General features: G+C 36.3%; 1 protein-coding gene across 1 annotated transcript in view; it reads left to right on the forward strand.

The window, feature by feature from the left end:
• The window catches only part of SEMA3E (semaphorin 3E), a 128,333-nt gene that overhangs the window by 96,403 nt on the left and 8,609 nt on the right, over positions 1-23,321 (forward strand). The window contains exons 6-14 of the mRNA XM_023919012.2: positions 4,712-4,831; positions 5,248-5,390; positions 7,134-7,248; positions 7,586-7,655; positions 9,002-9,146; positions 13,739-13,961; positions 16,607-16,698; positions 17,856-17,897; positions 21,057-21,223. Coding sequence (XP_023774780.2) covers positions 4,712-4,831; positions 5,248-5,390; positions 7,134-7,248; positions 7,586-7,655; positions 9,002-9,146; positions 13,739-13,961; positions 16,607-16,698; positions 17,856-17,897; positions 21,057-21,223 — 1,117 coding nt within the window. The remainder of the gene's footprint in view (positions 1-4,711; positions 4,832-5,247; positions 5,391-7,133; positions 7,249-7,585; positions 7,656-9,001; positions 9,147-13,738; positions 13,962-16,606; positions 16,699-17,855; positions 17,898-21,056; positions 21,224-23,321) is intronic.

Genomic DNA, 23,321 nt, shown 5'->3' on the forward strand with positions numbered 1-23,321 from the left:
CTAACCCTCCGAAATCCATGAAGCACAGATTGCCATGCTTTTATCCCACCCTTATTTCTAAATTGTTTCTACAGTTTTTGACAGATTCCTGTCTCAGTTTAGCCTGGGAACAAAGACTCATGGAATTGCTGTAGGCCTGAAACCTCACAGTCTAATCTTGAAGTCCTTCTCAACCTTTCCTCAGACAGAACTTAGTAAATAAATCAACCTGATCATGTTCCTACTGTGTGATCAATGTGAATTTTATTTGCTTAAATGGAAGCCAGATTGTCCCACTGAGCTTTAGAGTTTGTCTGAATTATGGGAGGTCCTATGGATCCTCATATTTTTATCTGAAGGAGAAAACAATTAAATAAGCCCTTCCCTGATAAAGGCTGAATAGAGTCTTGGAGGTCCATTGACAAAGACTTATAAAATCAACCTGACAAAGCTAAAAAATTTATAGCAAGATTAACAGGAGAAAATAATATTTTTATCAGATCACTGATACAACAGAAAACAAACTTACACCCCTTCATCAAAACTAGCAAATTATTTATTATTTAGAGGCTGTTTTTCTAGCCATCCATTAGGAAATTCTATAATTTCAAGTTAACATGCAATATTTTAAAAGCATAAGAAAATTCTTCCAAGATTTTATTATTTTATTTATTATTTCATATTTTTAACTACTGGAGTTAAACACTTCCAACACGTATGAAGAATTTCTTAAGGAGTTTGAATTTCCATTTATTCTATTTTATTCTACTAACTTCTACTACCCAGAGACACAGTTCACAGAATAAAATGCTGCCTCTTAGACTCCAGGGTGTATATCCTTTATCACTGCAGGAAGCCAACTGAAAAGGTTGGAAGACGTCGATGAAAACACAGTGAATAATAATCTTTTAACTGACATTTGAGAATGAGACAGACTTCTAATGTCAAATGCACTGAGAAGGAAGAGATGCTCCCTCATTCAGACAAGCTCACGATGGACATTACCCCATGACAGGAGATGCAAACTACACCATGCACCCTCCAGGACTGATCTTCCAGTCCTTCTTCCAATGCTTGGAGGTTTAATTCTTCTTCATGCACTTCAGTTTTCTTAGAAAGTGAAATCTGCTCCTGGTGTGAAGTGAGCCTGGCCTTGGAGGCTGCATCCCAGAGCTGTTGGCACTCTTGAATGCAGGTTCAGGTTTTATGCAAACCCATTAGCAAAGCACACCCCAGCACCTTCTTCCTCCTAAGGAAAGAATTCAAAGCCTGCTTGCACCTCTTCACCTCACATTAACACAGCATCTATACCAGCATGGCCATTGACTAACAGTGAGGTTTAGGCTAACAAGAAAACTTTACATATCTCTCATAAAGTTTTAACAGCTTTTAAAATCTTGATCTTGAAAGATCATTTGCACCATAACCAATTAGGACCAAATTTAGCTGGATTAATTAAGGAAGAAAGATAATTCCTTGTTCTTCATCTCTTTATGTGTTTCAACACAAGAGATAAAATACCTACTCCAAGAAAACAACAATTCGTGACTTGGCTTTAAAATGAAATGTCTGTGCTGTTGTAAGCATTATTATAGGTTATCTGACCCACTAGTGAAGTAGCTTGTGATGAATTCCTCAATATGTGAACAGTCAATTAATTTATTGCCAGCATCAGGAAACAGAACGGAAGCTGGATGGCAGACACACTGAATCAAATGTTTATGTTTAACTCAACAGTATATAAAACTTCTGGATTTTTTTTTTTCCTGATGAACTCCCTCATCTGCTTTCAATAGCCAAAACTATTTTTGATACCAGATCTTGCACACAGATTAACTTAGACCACACTAGATGAGAAATTAGTTTGTGTCCACATATTCTTACCTGCAATATATCAGAAGCAAGTGGTGAAAAACTTAAATTACATCTGAATAGTTTAATATCCAGGGAATCCATTCCAAAAGTATTTTCTGCTTTTACAGTTTTAAAAGTTAGGTATTTGTGTCTTTTCTTTTAGTCTAGACAAAAATACATTTTTTCTCAAAACAAAAGACAGAATACTTGAGTGACAGACAGAAAATACAAATTTACAGAGGTATTAGTTTACCAGTTAAACAGGAGGGATTTTCTTGTTTAAAATTTGCTGTTTTCATACTACCAAAAGTATCATTTTCTAAAATGTGAATTAGTCTTCTGATTTTAGTTGTCATGTGAGTAATAACTGACTGACAGTCTAATAAATGCATGAAAGCTGCAGTTTATGTTCTACTCATTACATTCTAATGCTTTATTCATAAAATAATTTTTCCATTTTACACAAAAGAGACTACCAATGAATAATAGCTTGTGTTTTCATTACCTTCCAGTTTGATGCAGGTACATAAAACATGCCACCTTTAAGGTGGTAGGAGCCTATTTATAGAAATCTTTTGTTGAAGTAATTTAATTTAAACACTTCAATCTGTTTTGCTTTGGGGTTGGCACCTAGGAATCTTGAAGGACTTAGAAGAAAAACATTGTATTTTACTTTGCTACTATTTTGCTTTGAATAAAAGGCAAAACAAAGGTATTTTTAAATAGTCACCATTGAATTTTGATATATTTGTTAGCTTGAAAAAATGCTAGCTAAAAGGTGAAAAAATGCTAGCTAAAAAGTATGTGTGTATCACTTGAGCTAAAACTGGTCTTTGAGGTCCATGGGAGTTTTTTATTTGATTAAATAACAAAAGAAGAAATATTTTATCTTTTTAGAACATGATTAACCAGGATGTTAACCTGATTAACAAAAATTTAGCAATTTAACATGAAGCTGAGGTTAGATGGAAGAAGGGACGAGTAGTGAAGGTCTCTGAAGTTACTCAGCTGATTTTCACTGGAAGGTAGAGGTTATTGACAGTCACATTTTTCAGTACTGTCCCATTGTTGTTAGGTGAAGTAACCTGTCTGCTCACACATGCTACTTATATGTAGTTTAGTAACAGCTCAGTGTAAAAAATAAGAAATTAAATTCTGTATCTGTGAAATATCTTTCATGTAACAATATCTATGCAGGACTGGAACTTCCATTTTCTCCTCTCAGTGTCTCAAAGGTACAATCAGTCATAACTTCTTCAGTATACAGTAGAATGCCATACCAGCAGGTTATTTAGAATATTTTATGCCTATGTCAAACAGAAGGAATAGACTTCATTTTCAAACTTCAGAACATCTGGACTCACAGATGTCAATCCTGATCATTGGCAATATGTAATGAATCATTTACCCTGCACTGATGCATTTTCCAAAATTCATTATAGTTCTGAAAAGATAAAATGTCCTGTTTTGCATTACACATCATCTAAACTAAAAAGAATACCAGCCAGTCTGATATATTTTTCCAGTAGGATTCCCAAAGGGAATATATGACTAATGTAACTCATTAATTAGGGTTGTGAAGATTGTTTAAAGCAAATAAAGGCACTGGCAAAGTCTACAGTTTAGGCAGCTCTGTCCTGTTTAAAAAATAAAGTTGTCTATTAGTTTTGGGCAACCTTCACCTCTACAGGTGCTATAATTTATACTGACTTTTTACTTCACTTGCCAATATTTTATGCTAAATTTTGACCATGTATTTTCCAGGGCAATAACCATTCTGTATATGATGAAGGCAAAACTGTGCTCAGTTCTGGCTCAGCAGAGATGTTGGAACTAGCCCCAGCTGCCAAACTATTAACTTTTCAGAATATTCATTCACAATTATGCACATTCAAATGCACAATTCAATTCATATGTCTCTCTTAAAAGAAACAAAATTCACACATTGAAAGAGACCTGCAAACAAAATTCTTGCTTTCTGCTATAATCTTTTATAAATGCCAGCAAATGTTATTTGGATGTATCAGTCATGTTTATTTTGATTAGGGTGTAGGAAGCTGTGTTACTGAAGCCTCCACTCAGATTAGCCTTCAACTGGAAATAATTTATTTCCCTCTCCTCGTGCAGTTGAAACGTCTTTTGTGTTATTTTCTAGCATAAGGATGCCACCTAGTGACAATAAATTGGGCCTGAAAAGTTTCTAATCCCAGTCTGCCAGCATATGAAATAAGTTATTGTTAATGCTTAATCAGTTAAAAAGAACAGTGTCCATAAAAAAACTGAAAGAAAGAATTATGGATGACATTTTACCAAGGTAAAATATATGCAATATCACAATTTTAGATGGATCAGAGATAGGCTTGATTTTTGAACATATTATACGGTAGCTATATACATACTGATTTTTCAACAGTGTGTGTTATTCAGTGTATTATTTCTAAATTTTTTGATGCTTGCTTAATTTGCGAATACCATCTAAATCCTTTGAAAATGATACCAAAATTTTTGTTCACATAAAGTTTTCAAGAACTAATCATCACCACTTTCTGGAGGATGTATGAAACCTCAGGTTCTGTCCTTGTGCTGGTAAATGTTTCAATGCTTTGAAAACAAATCATTGCTGGACCAGAGAAAAATAAGTTGGTTTTTTTTGTGCCTACTGAGTATGGAATCCCCTCAGCTAGCAAGTTATTCCCAAACTGTGGCTATTCCAGGTGAAGTGGAAAAGTTCCAGCAGACTGATTGGAAAACCCCTCAGCCTAATAATTAGCGTATACCATATTTATAATATGGTTACTATTGCGTGCAATGGAAGTAATATGTAGAGTATTACCAAACTGTTTCATTTTAAGGATTTTTTTTTATGTCTGGTCTGCAGGTGGTGAACTCTTTACTGGTCTCTACAGCGACTACTGGGGGAGAGATGCTGCTCTGTTTCGCTCCATGAACCGCATGGCCCATCTTCGCACTGAGCCTGACAATGAGCGCCTGCTGAAAGGTGTGGGAGGGAGAAGGAGCTGGAACCAGAGATGTTTCAGATGACTGGACAATTTCTGGTTTGCATGGGGTCAGACAGAGATTGCTATGCTTAATTAGTGTCAGGTTTTAGCCTAGTTCAAATTAAAATATATAAAACACAGAGAATGGAAAACTGTCTTTTGTAAAAATACAAAGGAATATTAGTTTGTCAATTGGAGGTATAAAAATACTTCCACATTAATCTATTCCATATTTTATAGATAGCCACCAAATTTTTTTTTACTATTTCTATCACCCAATTGTCCTTAGATAGCTCTCTGACTGACACAGCCCTTACCTCTAGTTTTATTATTTGGTGGCTGGTTTTAAGGCTTGAAAAGATAAGGCAATATTTTAATAACTGGACACAATTCCTTTTTTTTTTTTTTTTTAAAGAACCAAAATTCGTTGGCTCATACATGATTCCTGATAATGAAGACCACGATGATAACAAAGTATATTTCTTCTTTACTGAAAAAGCTTTGGAAGCTGAGACAAGCACTCATGCCATATATACCAGAGTGGGACGTGTATGTGCGGTAAGATCCCTTCCCTGATTGTGCCAATAAGAAACTAGAACAAATGATGAATTGTCCAGGAAATTATTATCACAGGCAGACTTATCAGATTTTACCAGAAGGAGCAGAAAGATCATGAGGAAAGGCTTTGCCTCCCTGTACTAATCTGTTCAATTTCCCATTTCTCACTCAGGCCATCCTCCTGGTGTTAATTCATCTCCTTTTGGCTCCCTGGTCCCACACACAGGAATAAGATCTCAAGCAGCTGCCTAAAATGCACTTTTAACATATGATCTCCCAGCTGCCAATATTTGTGCTCTCTAAACACTGAATTTTGGGTGCCTTCCTCTTCTAATAACCAGCTACTGTAAAGCTGATGAGAGGAGCTCTCCCATTTCACACTGAAACTACATCAGCTTGATGAAAGGAAAGAAAGAGAAGGTTATTTCTTAACATCTGATTTTGTTTCCAAAAAAAGTTTGGATTCCCCCTCCTAACTGTTGGGGATACAGCTTAAGGGATAGTTTAGAGGATTGCTAAAACTATTCAGCAAAAAACAAGATGCAATTATTTTCTGTCACCTCAATAAGTGGTATTTGTCATGTGTGCTCACCAGCATACTGCACCTTAAACTTTCTTAGGTACTCATGTATAACTTAAAAACATCTGATGTATGAAAAGTACCAAATTTCAGCCTCAGACATTAATGTTCACAAAGCCACTTGGATTTCTGGATTCCAACCTGCATCAAGATCCAGTCTGGAATTCTCTGGTTTATGTTCTGAATATATGCCTAGATAGATTATTTTAATAGTTCCCACTACTCTGCAATATATCCTCCTGAAAGTCTTATCTTTAGCTGTGGGTTAAAACAAAATCCCACTGACCTTTCTCTTCCACTTCTCCAAAACTTATCTGGCCATTAACTTCACAGCTGTATGTCATAATTCAGATTTGATTTAGTGAACACAAAAAGTAACTAGCTGGTGATTCAAGAGCTGGCTATTTCCCCCAGCTTTTTACATTTTCACCTGAGCTGTAACAGGTTTTGTAGCACAGAGGCATCTACTCTGCATATTTCTACTTTTCTGAGAAAAACAGATCTCTGTTTGTGAGAGGAGTTTTGCAAGCCTATTTCAGAGCCTTCAACAGCCACTTACACAGGTCTTGAATATAAGGCCACAGATTGAGGATGCTACCTGAAGCAAGTAGTACTAAATCTTCCCTTTCTTGAAAGTCCCAACTGTTGCAAGAGCAAGAAAATGTGAGATGGCCATAGCGAGGCAGGTGTTATTTAAAGTTGTTGAAACTGTTAGAAAACCATGTAAATAATTGCCTCAGACTTGCCCCAGCTGCACCAAGTCTATAGATAGATTCAGGGCTTCAATTTCCAGATACATTGAACTAACCTTGCACTGAGCTCTCAAAGCAAAGCTAAACTTCACTAATGCACTCAGTATATCTAGTTTGCAAAAATGAGCAATAAAAAAACTTTACAACAGCTGTATAGCTAAAACTACCCAGGAATGTGGTACAGAATTAAAAAATTCTTATGAAACCACAGATCTTAATGAGACCTGGACTTAATCAGTGCAATCCTACTTGAAAACTGACTCCAGAGAAATGGTTCTAGTAATTGACATGTGGTTTGAAAATGGATGATTTTGACATTAGAAGATATAATGAGCAGCTAATTCATCAGAAATGTTTGTGCTTCTAGACTTACTCATTCATATTACCATTGGCATTGGTTTCTTTCTACAGAATGACATGGGAGGCCAGAGAATGCTCGTCAATAAATGGACCACTTTCCTCAAAGCCAGACTAGTTTGTTCTGTGCCTGGGAGAAATGGAATTGATACACATTTTGATGAATTAGGTAAATATCCTAGACAGCAACAAACTTGAAACCATGGAAAAAACATATACCTTCATGATAACACATCTTACTGTCAAATACTGCACTTGTATTCATTATCAGGGAATGGTGGTTAATGGTGTTTCCAAAGTATATGAAGTTCTACACATATGGAGTTCACTTACATCAATTACTCCTTTATATACTGCATTGTTTTCAAATATTTTTTTTAAATCTGCATAAAATTAAATGGAATAAATGAGTAAGATAGGATTATGCTTTTAAGAATCAGTGTATTTTTTTTGGCAGGCTGAGAAAAGTAAGTTTTTAACAATAACATTGCATTTAAATTTTACAGAGGATGTGTTTTTGCTGCAAACCCGTGATAACAAAAATCCAGTGATATTTGGCCTCTTCAACACGACAAGGTAAACAACTAGAAGAAATAATAGGAGCCATAGAGGAATGTTTGAACAGTATATTAAAGAGATAGAAGCTGGATGATACATATCCCTTAGCAACTATATAGTAAACAGTTTAATCTCAGTTCTATTCACAGCAGGCTTCCTTTTTAATGTAAAAAACTTCTCTATAGCACTCAGGGGCTTGAAGTCTCATTCTGTGATTCAGTATATCTGGATTACAAATTAATTAAGTGTTTCTCAGCTTGACAATTTCCTATGTCAAAGTATATGCACATCTGCATGTTTATAAGAACAGAGTCTCAGAGCCACCTGTTTTCCTTTAAGAGCTCCACTGTAATTCAAGGTTAAGTAGATAGCAGCTTTAATTCCTACTAACTTCTTAGTGAAGCTTAAAGCAACAACTGCAATGTTGCTGGTGGCCTCCTTTTCCTTTCCCACTGCAGCATAGCTCAGGTGCAAGCACACAGGACTCCCAGCTTGGAAATCTGACTGTTCATTTAGGATGTAACTGGTAAAAAAGAGCACCCACACTTTTGCCACTTTCTCCGGATTTATTTTTTTGTAATAACAAAAGCAAGGTCTGCTCTTCAAGGGTTGCAGACACCTGGCATTTCCTGCTGAATCTCGATGCCAATAGAGAAAGTTGGGCACCAAACTGAAATTTTTTGAATCACCTTTTGCAGTCTTCAGAAATAATTTCCTTGTGGAGACCACTGATGCTGCTTTAAAAAAACACAAACCCTCAACAAAAGGCAACTAAAAATAATTGCTCTTCTGGAACAAAATAAAATAAAATTGAAAAATAAAATTGAAAAATAAAATTGAAAAATAAAATAGAAAATTTTATCAGGATTGTTCTACATAAGGTGATCTTTTCTAAATAATAATACCAACCAACATCCCCACTTAATACAAAAAGGACTCATTTTAGGATTATTTATTTTAGTCAGAATTAGTTGGTTCCCATCTTTCCAAGCAAACAACAGTAGTAAAAATATTAAAGAATAAAAACTGTTTAAATCACTAATCAAAGACACACAGGACCTGAGTTCAGTCAGTTTTGCTTTCTCTGTGTTTCTAAACAGGTAATTTAGAGTTGGTGTACACCAGCATCAAACTTTGGCATAACAACACAGAGCTGCCTTGGAGAAATGCTATGAATATAAACACATTGAAGACTTTTAAAGAACTTTGAATAAATTACTTAAAAGCATATAGAAAAGAATTAGTAGTGTTTTCTCCCTGAATGCTGTTGAAATGTGACTTGTTTTTTAATTACATAACACCAGTATTATCTCGACAGAATGTGACATATTGCTGTAATAATGTCTTTAAATTTTACTTCATAGCAATATATTTAGAGGATATGCTGTATGTGTTTACCACATGGCAAGTGTCCGAGCAGCTTTTAATGGACCATATGCTCATAAAGAAGGACCTGAATATCACTGGGCTCTCTATGAAAGAAAAGTACCTTATCCTAGACCTGGTTCAGTAAGTAAAGTCTATTTTCCACTGCTTTGCTATGTAAATTATTTTGGAAAGAAAAACCAGACTGCTGCTAATGTACAGACCATCCTGTTTTCACAGTCCAGGATGTCCTTCTTTGAATATCTACATACTCCAGCTATTCCTGGAAAAGTGTGGAATGGCTCAGCAATAGGTTTAATCAAGCACTAGAGCCATACATTTTCCAAAAGAAAATAGTGGGATTAAGTATATAAGATTTTTCAAAATCCTGTTGGGATATGATTTTATCAACATTTTGTAAAGGTCCAAGGGTCCCAAAATTAGAACTGCAGGCAAAAGGGATAGAAAGATGCAGATATAGAAGGTGGGTCAAATGTATTCACTTTCATTCAGAATCATTAAGTGCATTACCTGTGAAGGAACCTCTCTTCCTTTCTTTCTTTAGCATGCCGAAACTGGGATATTTAACAAGTGTTAAAGGAAGAAAAAAAAAACAAACAAAGAAAAACATCCTTAGGATGGAAACATCCTTAGAAATAAGAGAATTCTCTGCTTCAATGTCAGGTGGTTCCTGTTTCTTTTTTCCACCCCATTTTCCAAATGGATAAAATTTAAATACTTCTGTAATTTAGACCAATGAGCAGTTTAGAAATGAGGCATATTTTAATAAAAGTAACTAATCAGAATAAATGCATTTGAAGATAAGGAGAAAATTCTCCATCATTCAAAGTCCATTGCTCAAGATTGGTTCTTTCTGGAAGTAATGGTCTGGCACCCTCACAGTTCATTGATTTCCTTTCAGACATCACAGAGTGAGATTTTACTACCCTTCAATCAGGTTCCTGATCTTATCAACATTCTTGTTCCGTACCCTTTACAAAGAATATAAAAATATTAAAATAACACTGTAAAAAACCAAACTCAGAAAAATCACTTGTACTTTTTGTTAATTTACTCAAAAATTTCCTTATAAACCCTTTTTGTTTGGTTGTTTTGTTTTCCAATGGCTATTAACTGAAAGAAAGAAACAAGACTTATTTTGAAAATGCAATTACTGTAGTAAGCATTCAGCAGCCATAGAGGTGCTGTCATGTACGGAGTTGTTCCTGTCTGGTACTTAGATTTCTGGAGGAAATCACAAACTCATGACTTAAGAGACAAGTAATTAAATTCAACAAGGAATTCCCATGTTGTTTTCTCAAGGCCATCACAAGTAATCTTCACCTCAAGCCCTTTTCCTGTTTCAGTGTCTGTTTGGGTGTTTCTGCAGTTTCTGTGCCAGGTGCTCACATCCCCTCTCGAGGGGCGAAGGCACCGGTGGCTGCAGCTCCAAGGTGCCTCTTGCACTGCAGGGCTGTCAGCATCTCACAGAGCAGGCACAGCCTCCAGGTGGAGGCAGGCAGTGCCAGCCTAACTCAGGGAAGCACAACATCCAGGATTTCTTTTTGCCCCGTACCCTTTGGGATTACAGCTACCCACCCACCCATGGCAATTGTCATGTGCTGCAAAGCTGCTTTTGTTTACACTCATGGAGGTCTACATTGACATTGTCATGTCATGGGGCAGATTTCTAACTCTGAGCAAAGACATTTCTAACAGCTAGTTTGGCTAAATCCACCCTCAGTTTTCACACTTGGCCTCTTAATCCCCTCTCAGGCTAGGGGCTCACTCTCTTGATCTTGAAGGTGGAATAAATAGTTGCTGGACGTTCCTTTCTCTGCTGTTTTCCCTTTGTTAACTGAATCAATATTCCCTTTTATACTAAGTGCAATCATTTCCAGAAATAATCATTTCACACAATTCATTTATCACTGAATCTCATGAATGAGAGGTGGTAAGGCCTATTAGTTTGTCTGCTATTCCAGTGACACCTTTCTCCCTGTAGTATGATTTCAAATGCCTACTCTTTCTCATTTAAAATTAATCTATTTGTCTACTTCTCTTGCGGTTACAGACATAAGTCAAAATTCAGAAACAGATACTCCAAAAAAGATATTATCTAGGATTTAAACATTATTAATATGATTTCACCATCTGGGCCAATGAGCTACCCTTGTAGCAGTGCTACAATCAATACCAAATATTTTATTTTTTTTTTGACATCAATTGAAGTCATTACTATTGAGTCAGGATAGAAAACCAGGTAAATAAATTATCATGTTTTAGGAAAAACGATTGAATTGAAAGGAATTATTGGTTTCCTATTTGATATTTTCTATAGAAAATGCATGGGTTTTGCAGTTTTACCAAATAATGGGACTGTACTATGCATAGATTGCAGAATAGCTGTATATTTTGCAAAGATGATACAATCCAAGTTCTTTAAGTTGTATTAATTTTCTTCCAGGCAGTAGAACACCTCACATATGTTATTTGGACTAGCATTAAACACAGGCATGAATTCAGTATTAATGACAGCAGTTATTACACTGATATCTCCTAGCACTGAAATTAAATGGTGTCTTTTTGGCATGAAGGAGAGAACACAGAGCCAGTGCTTCAGCAAGGCTGACAATGATTTAAAGGAAGGTTGCCCTAAGTTCCACTTGCTTTCAATGCTTCTCTTCCTTGGCCATGCTTGGGTCACATTAGAGTGTCACCTCCCCAGAAAGGCAAGGCATAGGAACAGAAAAAGGAGCAGAAGAGAGCAATTTCCCAATATCAGGGAAAAATCAGCTGAGGAAGCAGGTCTGTCCTGGGTGCTAATAGATTTAATTGTGATTTTCTTTATATCTTGCAGAGCACACCAGACGCTGAAATAGATGGCTCTGTCAGCTAACAGAGCATTAATTTATTCCTTTATAGCTACTCATTTAGGGCACAGTTTAGAGGTCTTTTCAATGTTTATCCAGTAGCATAAAGAGAAAGTGAGTAGCAGGCTGTAGCCAAGTGTCAGGCTCTGCATTCCAAACAATGTGCAGCATGCTGGTAAAGTAAATCCCACTACATTTCCTATCACAGGAGTGACAGTGACAAGAGGCAAAAAATAACCTACTGATGGGCATCTCTGAGAGTCAGTAATCATTGATCTTAGGTATTGAATGAACAAAGAATAAATCCATGAGGAATGAGAGTAGAGCTTAAAGCTATATAAACAGAAAGCCACTGTTAAGAGTCACACAGGTTCTGACAGACTCTGCAACCCTCTGCCATAATCTCTGCTGGGTTTTTTTAGTTCATTTAGGCTGTGTTGCTTCTGGAAGTGACATCAGCTACATCAAAAGTAGTGTTGAGAGACTTCAGAGACAGCTGCATCTACTGTTTCCTTTCTAGACTACTTGATTCTATTTAATTAAGATGAAAAGCCTGTGAATGGTTATTTTTATTAAATCTCTCCAGGACTAGAACTTTGCAAAGGAAAGCTGGCAATGCCTATTCACTTGATATGCTGTGCAATGCATGGGAAGCACAGGCTTAGCCTGTCTTCATGCTCCAGCTCTGTCTCTTTATTGCAAACAGCTGGTAAAATTCCATCACTAGGCTGATTAGACAATAACTTTTAAGTCAACACTGAAAAAATACATTCCTGTAGCTATACCCAAAAAGTGGAAACAAATATTGCCCTTGACAAGTGCAGGAGTTTGTTATTGTCAATTACAGGTGACCACAAGTTTAAAATTACTGTGTCCAGTAAACATAAGGAGTATTTTATTTCATTTTATTGATTGGAAAATCCAATTTAAATAGAGAAAGGCTGCTACTGTGGTTTTGCTTGAAAGGTTTCTTAAAACCACACTGTCTTAGGAATATTTGAAGAAAGTAAATGGTTACTGAGATATTTCCAGCTTGATCATAAATGGTTTCAATTAGACATCATGAAGCAAATTGGAAATGTAAGATCTATGTTCAGTTGGGAAACACTCTCTCGTTCACAAAGCATCCTAAAATTAACTTCTCTCTTTAACACATTAAATTATCTCTAATTGCACATTTAACTGAAGGAGTAAGCCTCTTTTAATCAGTCATTGACATAAAGTTTATTTGCTTTGCAAACTGGTAGATTGATCAGTGCAAACATTGGTATTTGAATCTAAACTGTGATATAGAATACTGTCATCAAGAGTCAGGAATTAGAATCAAACATAATACTGTTAGAATGCCTAAAATCTAGAATTACTGTTGCTGATGGCATAATTTTTAAATGTGCTTAGTTTCTTATGGTAATGCATTTTGCAATCAAAAAAATAATACGACTGGAGGTTGATTTCAAGCATTAGTGTTCTGACTTTGCATGGCTATTTCTCTACTGGGATAGAAAAACCCTTTTTTCTTACTCTGTCCATGGCCATTTTGATTACATCTTCAATATGAATTTGGGGAAGACATAAGCACTGTGGCTTTTGTTAGAATCTAAAAGTGTTACTCTTTATTCTGTCTTAGTATCCCAAAGAGGGATGAACTCCTTCTTTCTACACGACAATGCCAAGGCACTGTTCAGCAGTTCCTTTGTTCTCGTGATTAATAATCATGTACATGCATAAAGTACAGAGTTCACTGTCCTAATTCCCCCTAGGGTCTTCTGTGCTTCATTTTCTGTAGACTTAATCCCTGAAAATATTTTTCTGACAATTTCTTGGTCAAACCTTGAGGATAATCTGCATTCTCTGTTTTTGCAGTGTGCCAGCAAGGTGAATGGTGGGATATACACTACCACTAAAGACTATCCTGATGAAGCTGTCCACTTTGCCAGGAGTCATCCACTGATGTATCAGCCCATCAGGCCTGTTCATAAGAAGCCAATACTAGTTAAAACAGATGGAAAGTACAATCTTAAACAAATAGCAGTGGACAGAGTGGAAGCTGAAGATGGGCAATATGATGTTCTGTTCATTGGCACAGGTAAATAAAGAAAGCAAGAAAGAATTTTTACATTTATGATTTAGTAAGTGGTTTTGTTTTGGTTTGTTTTTCTTTTCTCTCCATGATGAAGCAAATCAATACAACATTTCTTTTTAGCAACTTTTTTTTTCATGTCTCTTCCAGTCTTCATCTTACAGAGGATATTAGTCATTCTAGACTTGTGCTTCACTGTGATGCTAACATTATATAGAAACATAATGGTAGGGAAACATTTAAAGACTAGCAAGAGAAACAAATATAGGATTCCATTTTAATTTCTTTTCTTTTCAAAACAGAACATAAAAATAAAAATTGCAGAACAACCAGCCTTTTTCTTTTGTACACTGTTTTGTATCTGAGCTGAGACTTGGAGACCTGAGAGAAATAAAGGTGATATGATCTTCAAAATATTCCAAAAATAAAATTTCAAATTATTGGCTTTATTCCACAGTTTCTTTTCCCTAGTTTTGGAGACAAGAAGTCTTGGCTGATACCATTAAAAAAACCTCCCAGATTCCAGATTTGGGTTACAACAGAGCTCAAGGAAGGAAGGAGGAAATTCCCAATTAAAAAAAAACCCAAAAAAACCTGTTAGAAGTTTCCTGCTAAGTTTTCTTGTCTTTCTTCTGTGCCATTTTATTAAAATATAAAGAGATTGTTTAACAATAATTTTTAAGCATCCTCCTAACAAACACAATAAAGGCAAAATATAACATATAGCCACACTAAGTTTAAGAAAGAAGAGCAAAAATAAATACCCTAATGGTATTTGAAAAATAGAAAAACTTAAAAAACAAGAGGAAAGGCTGGAACTACATATGACTTAAGTCACATCTTATCTGTCTGGAAAAAAAACAAGGATTCTTACATTCACATTTGATCAATTTAACAACAGGAGTGGTATTACAAATCATTTTGACCATTTTGTCTAGGAAAGCAGTTCCAGTGAATTATTTTTTTACTAATGAAATTCCTCTGATAAGTACATTTCAGTGTTGAGAACATTCAAAAAAGGCATGTTCACAGAATAGCAAAGTCCTATTCATATTAGTGCTGCTTTCTAAGGTTTTAAATGGCCTTGGTGTGGTCTTGTTAATGAACTTAACTGAGGTCTGTAAAACATGGTATCATGTGTCACTTGTTTCTGTACAGCAGATTTTACAGTGGGTCCTACATCCTTCATATTTTCTCCTTGCATTTCTAATTGAGACCACATCAAACATTCTTGTACACAAGTCTTTTGTTCAGCAAAGTTGAATGCAAAGTGGCTTAAGTGTGTGCTTTAGAGCTGTGCTGGTTTGGCCCCCAACAGCTGCCTAGTGTTCTCAAACTGTCTGATCTCAGGTGACATGAAATTACAGCAAAAGAATTTGGGTTTTAGAAAGTCTGAAATGAAACCTGCAATCACTGCTCTGGCAAAGCTCCCATCAGAAAACTCCCTGTTTCTTTGGGCAACATAATGTTAGGAAGGGTTGCTATATTTTTTTTAGTCCCAGTCCAACACCTGCTGTGTAACATAAGTAAGCAGAATCTTACAGCTGAGCAAGTTTCCTTAGGGTAGCAGTGCAGGTTAGAAAGGTTCATCAGAGGCAAAGTCTGAACATCAGAGCTTTCACATATCTGTCTGCAGGATTTGAAGAGGGACTTGCTTATGAAAATCAGAGCTCAGAATACAAATTCTTTTCACTGTTCTACTACAAAATGATTGCTTTTGATGACATATTCCCTTTGAAAAATGGTGTATGACCCAAATTCAATGGTTCCTCTTTTTGTTTCACCCTTTGATCTTTTGCTGAACATTTTCCCCAGTGCTGCCCTGCTTACTATGTCCCCTGTAAATCAAAGGTGACTGAAAGTAACAGAAGAAAGGAAGTGATATTTGCCATTGCTGATGACAGATTTTCTGATTAAGGAGAGCAAGGCTTTTCTATATATAGCCAGCAAGGCAAAACCAAAGTGGTGGAAGACCAGATGTTATTTGTGTGTTTTACTTTCCTGCAAGAGTTGCAGAGTCATAGATGCTGATAAATCTAAGTCCAATGTGCCTTAGTCTTTTTGAATGTGCATCTTATATTTTGATTCATCTCCCATTGACTAACGCCTTTAGCTCAACAGCAGCTCAGTGTTTCCTTAGAGAAGGGTAAGAATTGTGCACAATGAACCCCTGAAGTTTTTTGTGCTTTTGCCTGAGGGAATGGAGCTGCTGTCAGCAATTAAGGATATTAGTAGTTTCCTATCTAGTGTAAACACTAGATCCTATAATTAAAGCTACTTTACACTTGTTTGCCTCAATACACTAGGCTTCCACATACTCTCATTTCTTTTTCTGAAATACAGTTACCCTCCATGATCCTTTTGCTATTCACAATGGGTTATGACCCAATGTTTGAAAAATACAATTAATTTTGTATCTTACAAGTGTCTGAGTTGGCTCTTATTTTCCAGGGACAAATAGTCATATATTTAATTTTCTAAGGGTAAGAATCCTCCTCAATGACAGCACAATACAACTAACTTTTCATATTTATAAATTTCAATTCATTATCAATTTGAAGAAGTCACTTCAGGTATTTGAAGAACATATAAATTTTTCAACCAATTATAACCTATGCTTTTGTTTTGTTTTGTTTTAAATTTGTGTCCAGATAATGGAATTGTGCTGAAAGTCATAACAATATACAATCAAGAAACAGAATCAATGGAAGAAGTGATTCTTGAAGAGCTGCAAGTATTCAAGGTGAACTGTGCTGTATACAAAGTATATACACAAGTCTTGAATTTTCTGCAGAATTAAAATATCAAAAAAACACATTAAATAGTCAAAAATGTAATACTTGTGTGCAAGAAATTTTCTAATTATCTAGAAATTTCCTGGCAGGAAACCTTCATTTTTAAATGAAGTTTATCTAATGTCCCAAGTACCAAAGCAGGTTGAAGCAAATCAAGACTACTGCCTTTCTGTTTATGTGCTTGGACATTGTAATGTGACTTTTAGTTAGAAACTTACTGCATTTTGTTTAATTTTCCCTCATATCCAATTAAATAGTTAAAAAAGTATAACTGCAGACATAAAAATGTGCCTACTACAATCTGGGAAACTTTAATGAGATCCAGATAGAAGTCCACTCAGAAAGAGTGAATCAGTTAACCTCTCTACAGTGGGAAAACATGGGTCCTAGTAAGGCAGAACTCCATTCTCCTAAAGAATAACCTATGACTAAAGCTCAGGGCTTGACATGTGATAAAGCTAACATAATAAAATTCTCTTAGTGAGTATTCTCATCATGTCATGTTAGTCAAATAAAGCAGGAGGCTAACCTGCTTCAAACCACAGGAAAATATATCAAGAGTTAGACATTTATATCTGGTACCTTAATTTAGGCAGTGTAACTATTGATTTGTTGCCTTGGAAGGAAATCACAGAATTTGCCCCTCTTGATAAAGCTAGTTTTCAAAAGAGCTATGAGGGGCTATGTATTGCTCCAAGAAATCTGAGTAGAGGGCAGAGAGGACAATGGTAAAAGAAGGAATTCCTGCTATTTTTGTCTTATCTTCAATGAATGTTTTGTTATGAAGAACACTCCACTTATCACTCTCAAGCAGGACAAAAGACATTCAGTGGTGACAAGAGTTAATGTCATGTTTGACAGGGAAATTGTAGTGTTCCTGTAGCTCTGATAATCCTGAATTAAGTGTTAGCTGCTTGTTTCCAAATAAACTGTTTTAAAGTAATACTTCTGAAAGTCACAATTTCCTCACATCTGTCTTGAAGGAAGTCAAAATTATCTAGAAAAGCTGAATGAAATAAGTAAATACCAATACTATTTTACCTGATTTATTTTCATAACAAAAAGATATTCTTTTCTAAGCAAAAAAATATTTCCTATTTTTCAGATGCCAGTTCCCATTATTTCTATGGAAATCTCTTCAAAAAGAGTAAGTATTTTACAAGTTTGAAATATGACAATTGTGACTCAAATGTAATGAAGCTGTAGACTGCACAGAGCTAGATGCACAGATAGACAGGCAGATGTACATCATCTATAATGAGATCTGGTTGTATACATGTAATTGTTCTGTATAAAAAACTTATGGTTATATGCTCTGTTTCTTTATAATGTATTTATGTTTTTCAATTCTAGTGTTAAACATCCTTAGTTCACAATACCATGCATATCAAAGCAAGTAAAAACCAATCTGTTTCATAAATTACTCTTGTATTAATCACAGTAGGGATTAGCTTGGTGGATATGGCAATTCACAGAAAAGTTCTTTGTTGATAAATGCAGACAGACTTCAGACCCATGGGGATATCAGTGCAAAAAGAGCCTTGCTGGCTCTCCCACATATTCAGCTGCCCTGTAGGACTGTTTGGATCTGTGTTCTTTTTGAGTTTCTGAAAGTTTCTGCTGATATGAACGCCCAATTTATTACTCTTGTGGGCAGATTCTCACCCATATCATACCATCATATCATCTCAGCATGGAGCCATTATAAACATCCAAGGATAGTTCTATCTTAATGTTAAACATGTCCAACAGTGAAGTTAGACATCCGGTGCAGGGTAGGTGCAGATAATCACGGTGAAACGCGAGTTACAAGGAACCAAAACTGCATTATTAGGAGGGGTGACTGTGCCCCAAAGGGTTAGTTGAGTCCTGGTGTCTAATCAACTTGCATTTGTCCTGTATGCACAAAGTCCAAGTCCTGTGATGGTAATTCAGAGGAGGATTTGGGTCTAAGTATTGTGAATTATTTCCTGCCTCAATCGTTTCCCACAGACTGTGAAAACAGTTCTGGAAACTAGATTGTCTAGCACTGCACATAAGTGATTATTGGGAGAAAAACTCAGTGTCTTTTCAGATGTTTGACTTATGTTTTACTCTCAATGAATTGTCATGGTTAAAGGGTTGTGTTGGCAGAGTAAAAAGGAGATGCCAGAAAATTTGAAGTAACATTCTTCCATTATATTCATCCCCCAAGAAGTCTGCTAACTCAACTAATTTAAGGCATATCTGGAAAATCTGGAGACAACTGTAAAAAAGCCACCAGGGCAACCCAGTAGTTGAAGAAAAAAACTTCTCATGAGAAATGAGAGTAGCTTTAGTTTTTCAAGAGATCAAGAAGACTGAGAGAGGAGAGGAGAGTCATATGTATACTTTTCTGTGTGAAGTGACTTCTTACTTTGTGTTTGAAGATTCTTAAAAATTGATGGCAAAGCAATATCAGATTAAGAAACCAAGATCAGCTTATTGAATGTACTTACTCTTGAAATAGGATACAATTTTCCGACACTGAGAACAATTGGAAATTGTTGGAATGTTGGAAAAATGTTGGAATATGTGTTAGTGACACAGTTGTCACCAAGTAATTTTGTCTTTAAAGTCATCAGGAATATAACTTAGTTGAGCATACGTGAAAAAATTTTGTATCTCAAGCACTTTCACTAATCTCTTTTGAACTTGGAATTACTGACCCTGTGGAGACTCCTTGCTACTTACATTTCCATATCCTTATAACACTGACCAGTCTTCACCAAGTCATAGTGATACAATAAAATATCGCATTTCAGGTCTGAGCTTGTTATCTGCAGAGACTGGGAAAGAATGTTCTTTGATGTTCAGTTGACTAGATATCAGATGCTTCTTTTCCCTCCTCTGATTTACCAAGACTTAAAGCTTTGCCCCTGCTAGAAGATAAAAGAGAAAATCTCATCTTGTATGTCTCATTGAAAGTGTTGTTAGTGTCTTCTGGGACAATCACATGCAGCACTTGTAGACAAAGAATTCCCCTCAAACAAGTATCCTAAGTTTTCTCTTCATTCCAGTTGGCAGACTGAGTTCCTGCTACTATCATCTGGTTTATCTCACCAGAAAAATTCTTCAAGCATTGCTGTTACCAGCCTCTCCTAGTTTATTCCCTTAGCATCACTGAAAGTTAAATTTCAATGCTCTAAAGAGATGTAGGGAGATATAATAAGGAGCAAGAACAGACTATCTGGATTAAAATTTATATATTGTGATAGACTACATGAAGTGTCAGTATTTCCCAGCTTTGAGTAATTTTAAAATACCAGATTTTGGCAGCTTGGTTAAAGAGTAGGAATTATGGACTAAGTTTGGCCATTAGGATGGGCACAACCAAGGAATACTTTTTCTGACTGGCAAAACTGCAGAAGTGAGCTGTGCATAAGTAATTTCTATTGCAGTGCACAATGCATATTTCTGTGTTCAGAAAATTTACATTCATCAGCAACAAGACTTTTTCTCAAATTCCTTTCAATTCAAGCTATTTTCTTAATTTATTGTGCTATAATCTGAAGAATTAAATTGATTATCGGTCATTTCATTTGAAAAAGACATCTATGTGGGATCAAAAGATTCAAACACTCAGTGCTAATGCTGAAAAAACCCCACCTGAACCCTGCAAATAAATATTAATATTTATTTAATAAATAATTGACCAGGTAATGTGTAAGGAAAGACTGCACAGCAACAGGAAAACAATTAAATATCTATCTATCTATCTATCTATCTATCTATCTATCTGACTATCATCTATCTCCTGTGCACTGGGGGATTATACAAATCATAACACTACTGTGCATGTAAATATGTGACCATATTATAGCCATATCAAGAGTTAAATTTATATGAAAACTCCCATCTTAAAATTGAGTTTGCCTATAACCCTTTCATATTTGAACTTCTTTGTTTAAAGTCTTTCATGTCAAGTTGGGGTTTTTTTTGCAGATCACTTAGATGATAGACAAGTGTAAAGAGGGAGGCATTGGAAAATATCTTGATGAAGAAAAAGAAATGTAACCCCTTGCCTATCCAAACACAAAGCTGAAACTTCAGAAGCGAGGAAATGCCAAAATAAACTTGTTCATTTTACCTTTCTGTTTCTCTGTCCTCAGTGGGAAAGTTTAATCTGTAATCAGATATTTTCCTGCAGAGTAACTCTGCCTCCCTCAGGTCACAGGCTGGAGGCGCAACCGGCAAGCAACGATTAATCTAATAATTTCAATAGCTGCCTTGGGAAGAGATGTTTTAGTGGACATTGTGGAAATCCTGTCTGGTGCATTTTTTTCAGCAACAGCTCTACGTGGGATCCGAGTCAGTCATAGCTCAAGTGAAGTTCCACCAGTGCGACATGTACGGCACAGCCTGCGCCGACTGCTGCCTGGCTCGGGATCCCTACTGCGCCTGGGATGGGATCTCCTGCTCCCGGTACTACCCCACAGGAGTGCAGGCAAAGAGGTGGGAGCTGCTTCTGATACACTTCTTGCAAAATAACTACATCAACAGTTTCTGCTGCCACACAGAGCGCTTCGCATCACCCCTCAGACGTAACCAAACAGTGAGATGGCAGCTGCTAATTTCTCAGCATAGCCTTAGGGGATGGCAAGGAACCAAATTCACATGATGATAAACTGCACTACCAGGAATATTTTTATGACTAGATCTAAGTCACTTTGTAATTATTTACATCACACTGTAAAGCCTAATTTCCTTAAACGTGTTTTCAAGTCTTTGCAACGTCAGAGACCTAGTTTGGTAGTATTGCATAGCAAGTACATCACACTGCAATAAGATATACAGCAGAATTTATAAAAAAAAGCAAAGAAGAATCTTTTTTAATAGTCATCTACTTTCACCAGCCAAAATAAAACCAGAGTTTCTGCAAAAGCTAAAGTTTGGTTTAGATTTTCTGCAGTGGGTTGAAAGGCAAGTTACCCCAGAGACAAGCTCTAAGCACAAACCTGATTTGGTGTTTTAATTCTTCCTTGTGGACACTCTTTCTCTGTATCACCCTTCTTGACTTTCATTCTTTTGTTCAGTCATTTCCCTGGGACCCGTTGTCCTCCCTTCCCTCTCAAACATAGATTCTGCAATTCAGATCTATGCAGATCAAGTATCTAGAGCTTGCATATTTTACTCCAGATCTTTTCACAAAAATTAGTCAGCTTTGCCACCTAGACAGAGAAAATTCTTATCTGAATCAGCAAAATTTTGGTATTGCATAATTCAAATAATTACTGTGGGGTTTTTTTGTAATTACCTGTTTTAAAAATATATGCTTATTTATATTAGACCCACAAGGACTATAGGAATACATTTAATAAATTCCAGAGAGAGTTCTGAAAACTGGTGGAGATGGTTAAGTCCAAAACAAGTCATAGTATCTCAAATGTACTACTGTTTCTTAAGGAAAATCAGGAATATGGGGCTTTGTATTCGTTTTTCATCTGGCATATTATATCTTTCCATGAACCTGGATACACTCAAATGCAGGCTGACTATTGTCAGGCATACCAGACATTTCCATAAATTTTGTAAAAGATAACTAATACAGTCATGTTATATTTAGTAACATCACTTTTTGGGTAAGGCACATTTAAAAGTACAAATGGGAAACACAGTCTGTGACTCAGCATAATTAAGAATCTCTTGGATTTACTGCACAAAGGCATAGGTTAAACCAAGGCAGAAACCTACACAGCTTTTACAAGCAGGACTGCATAGGTTTCTCATGCCTTTTGTGAATAGACTGAGAGGGAAGAGGTGGGCTCTGGCTGACTGCTCATGGTGAAATGACTGTGGTTAAAATTTTCAGGCCCCGGATTAAGATGATCAGCTATATAATGGGCCAGGGAGATTAATGTCCTACAGTATAAGGAGAAATTGGATTATCATAATGATAAAGCATATGGATTACTCATCTAACAATGTAAAAGTCATTTGGGAAGGAAGCAGGGGGTGGTAAAAATTTTCCAGCAGCCTTCTAGCTTGCTAGGAGTATCACCATTTATGTTGTGCAGGCTACTTTTTGTCTAGGATGAGAGAAACTCACTGAGGCCTGGACTTTGTTGTACATGTTTCTCTCCTTAAGACAATTTCCAGAGCAGCAGCCTTAAGTTCCCTGAAAACACATTTATCCAGGGTGGAGTGGTATGGGCAGCACCCCAGGCACCTTCCTGTGCCTTACCTCCTCAACATTCAGCAGGTCAGCCTCTCTAAGAAGAAAATACTGTTGCTATCTTGCTCCTTCTCTTAAGATAAGCACTGTAGCAGTGGAGAAGGGATTTACACTCAATTGAATGTTCTTGAAGTCTGCAAAACTTGTTTTCCATATCAGAGTTTGGGGGACAGCCAGCAAGACTAACAGTGTTGAGAGGCAGGAATGGCATTTGCTTTGTTCACTTTAGGTCACAGCTGAAGCTCAGAGCATTTCAAATTTAAGGCCTTACATTAACTGTGTGGTACATGGACAGGCAGGGAGAGGGACTAGGGACATGTGTACAGAAGCTGATTCAGGTTGTTTCCTGTCAGATATCATGTGAAGAGTACTACAGGA

This window comes from Cyanistes caeruleus, chromosome 4 (genome assembly GCF_971803275.1).
Source record: "Cyanistes caeruleus chromosome 4, bCyaCae1.hap1.1, whole genome shotgun sequence".
NCBI classification, from domain to species: domain Eukaryota; kingdom Metazoa; phylum Chordata; class Aves; order Passeriformes; family Paridae; genus Cyanistes; species Cyanistes caeruleus.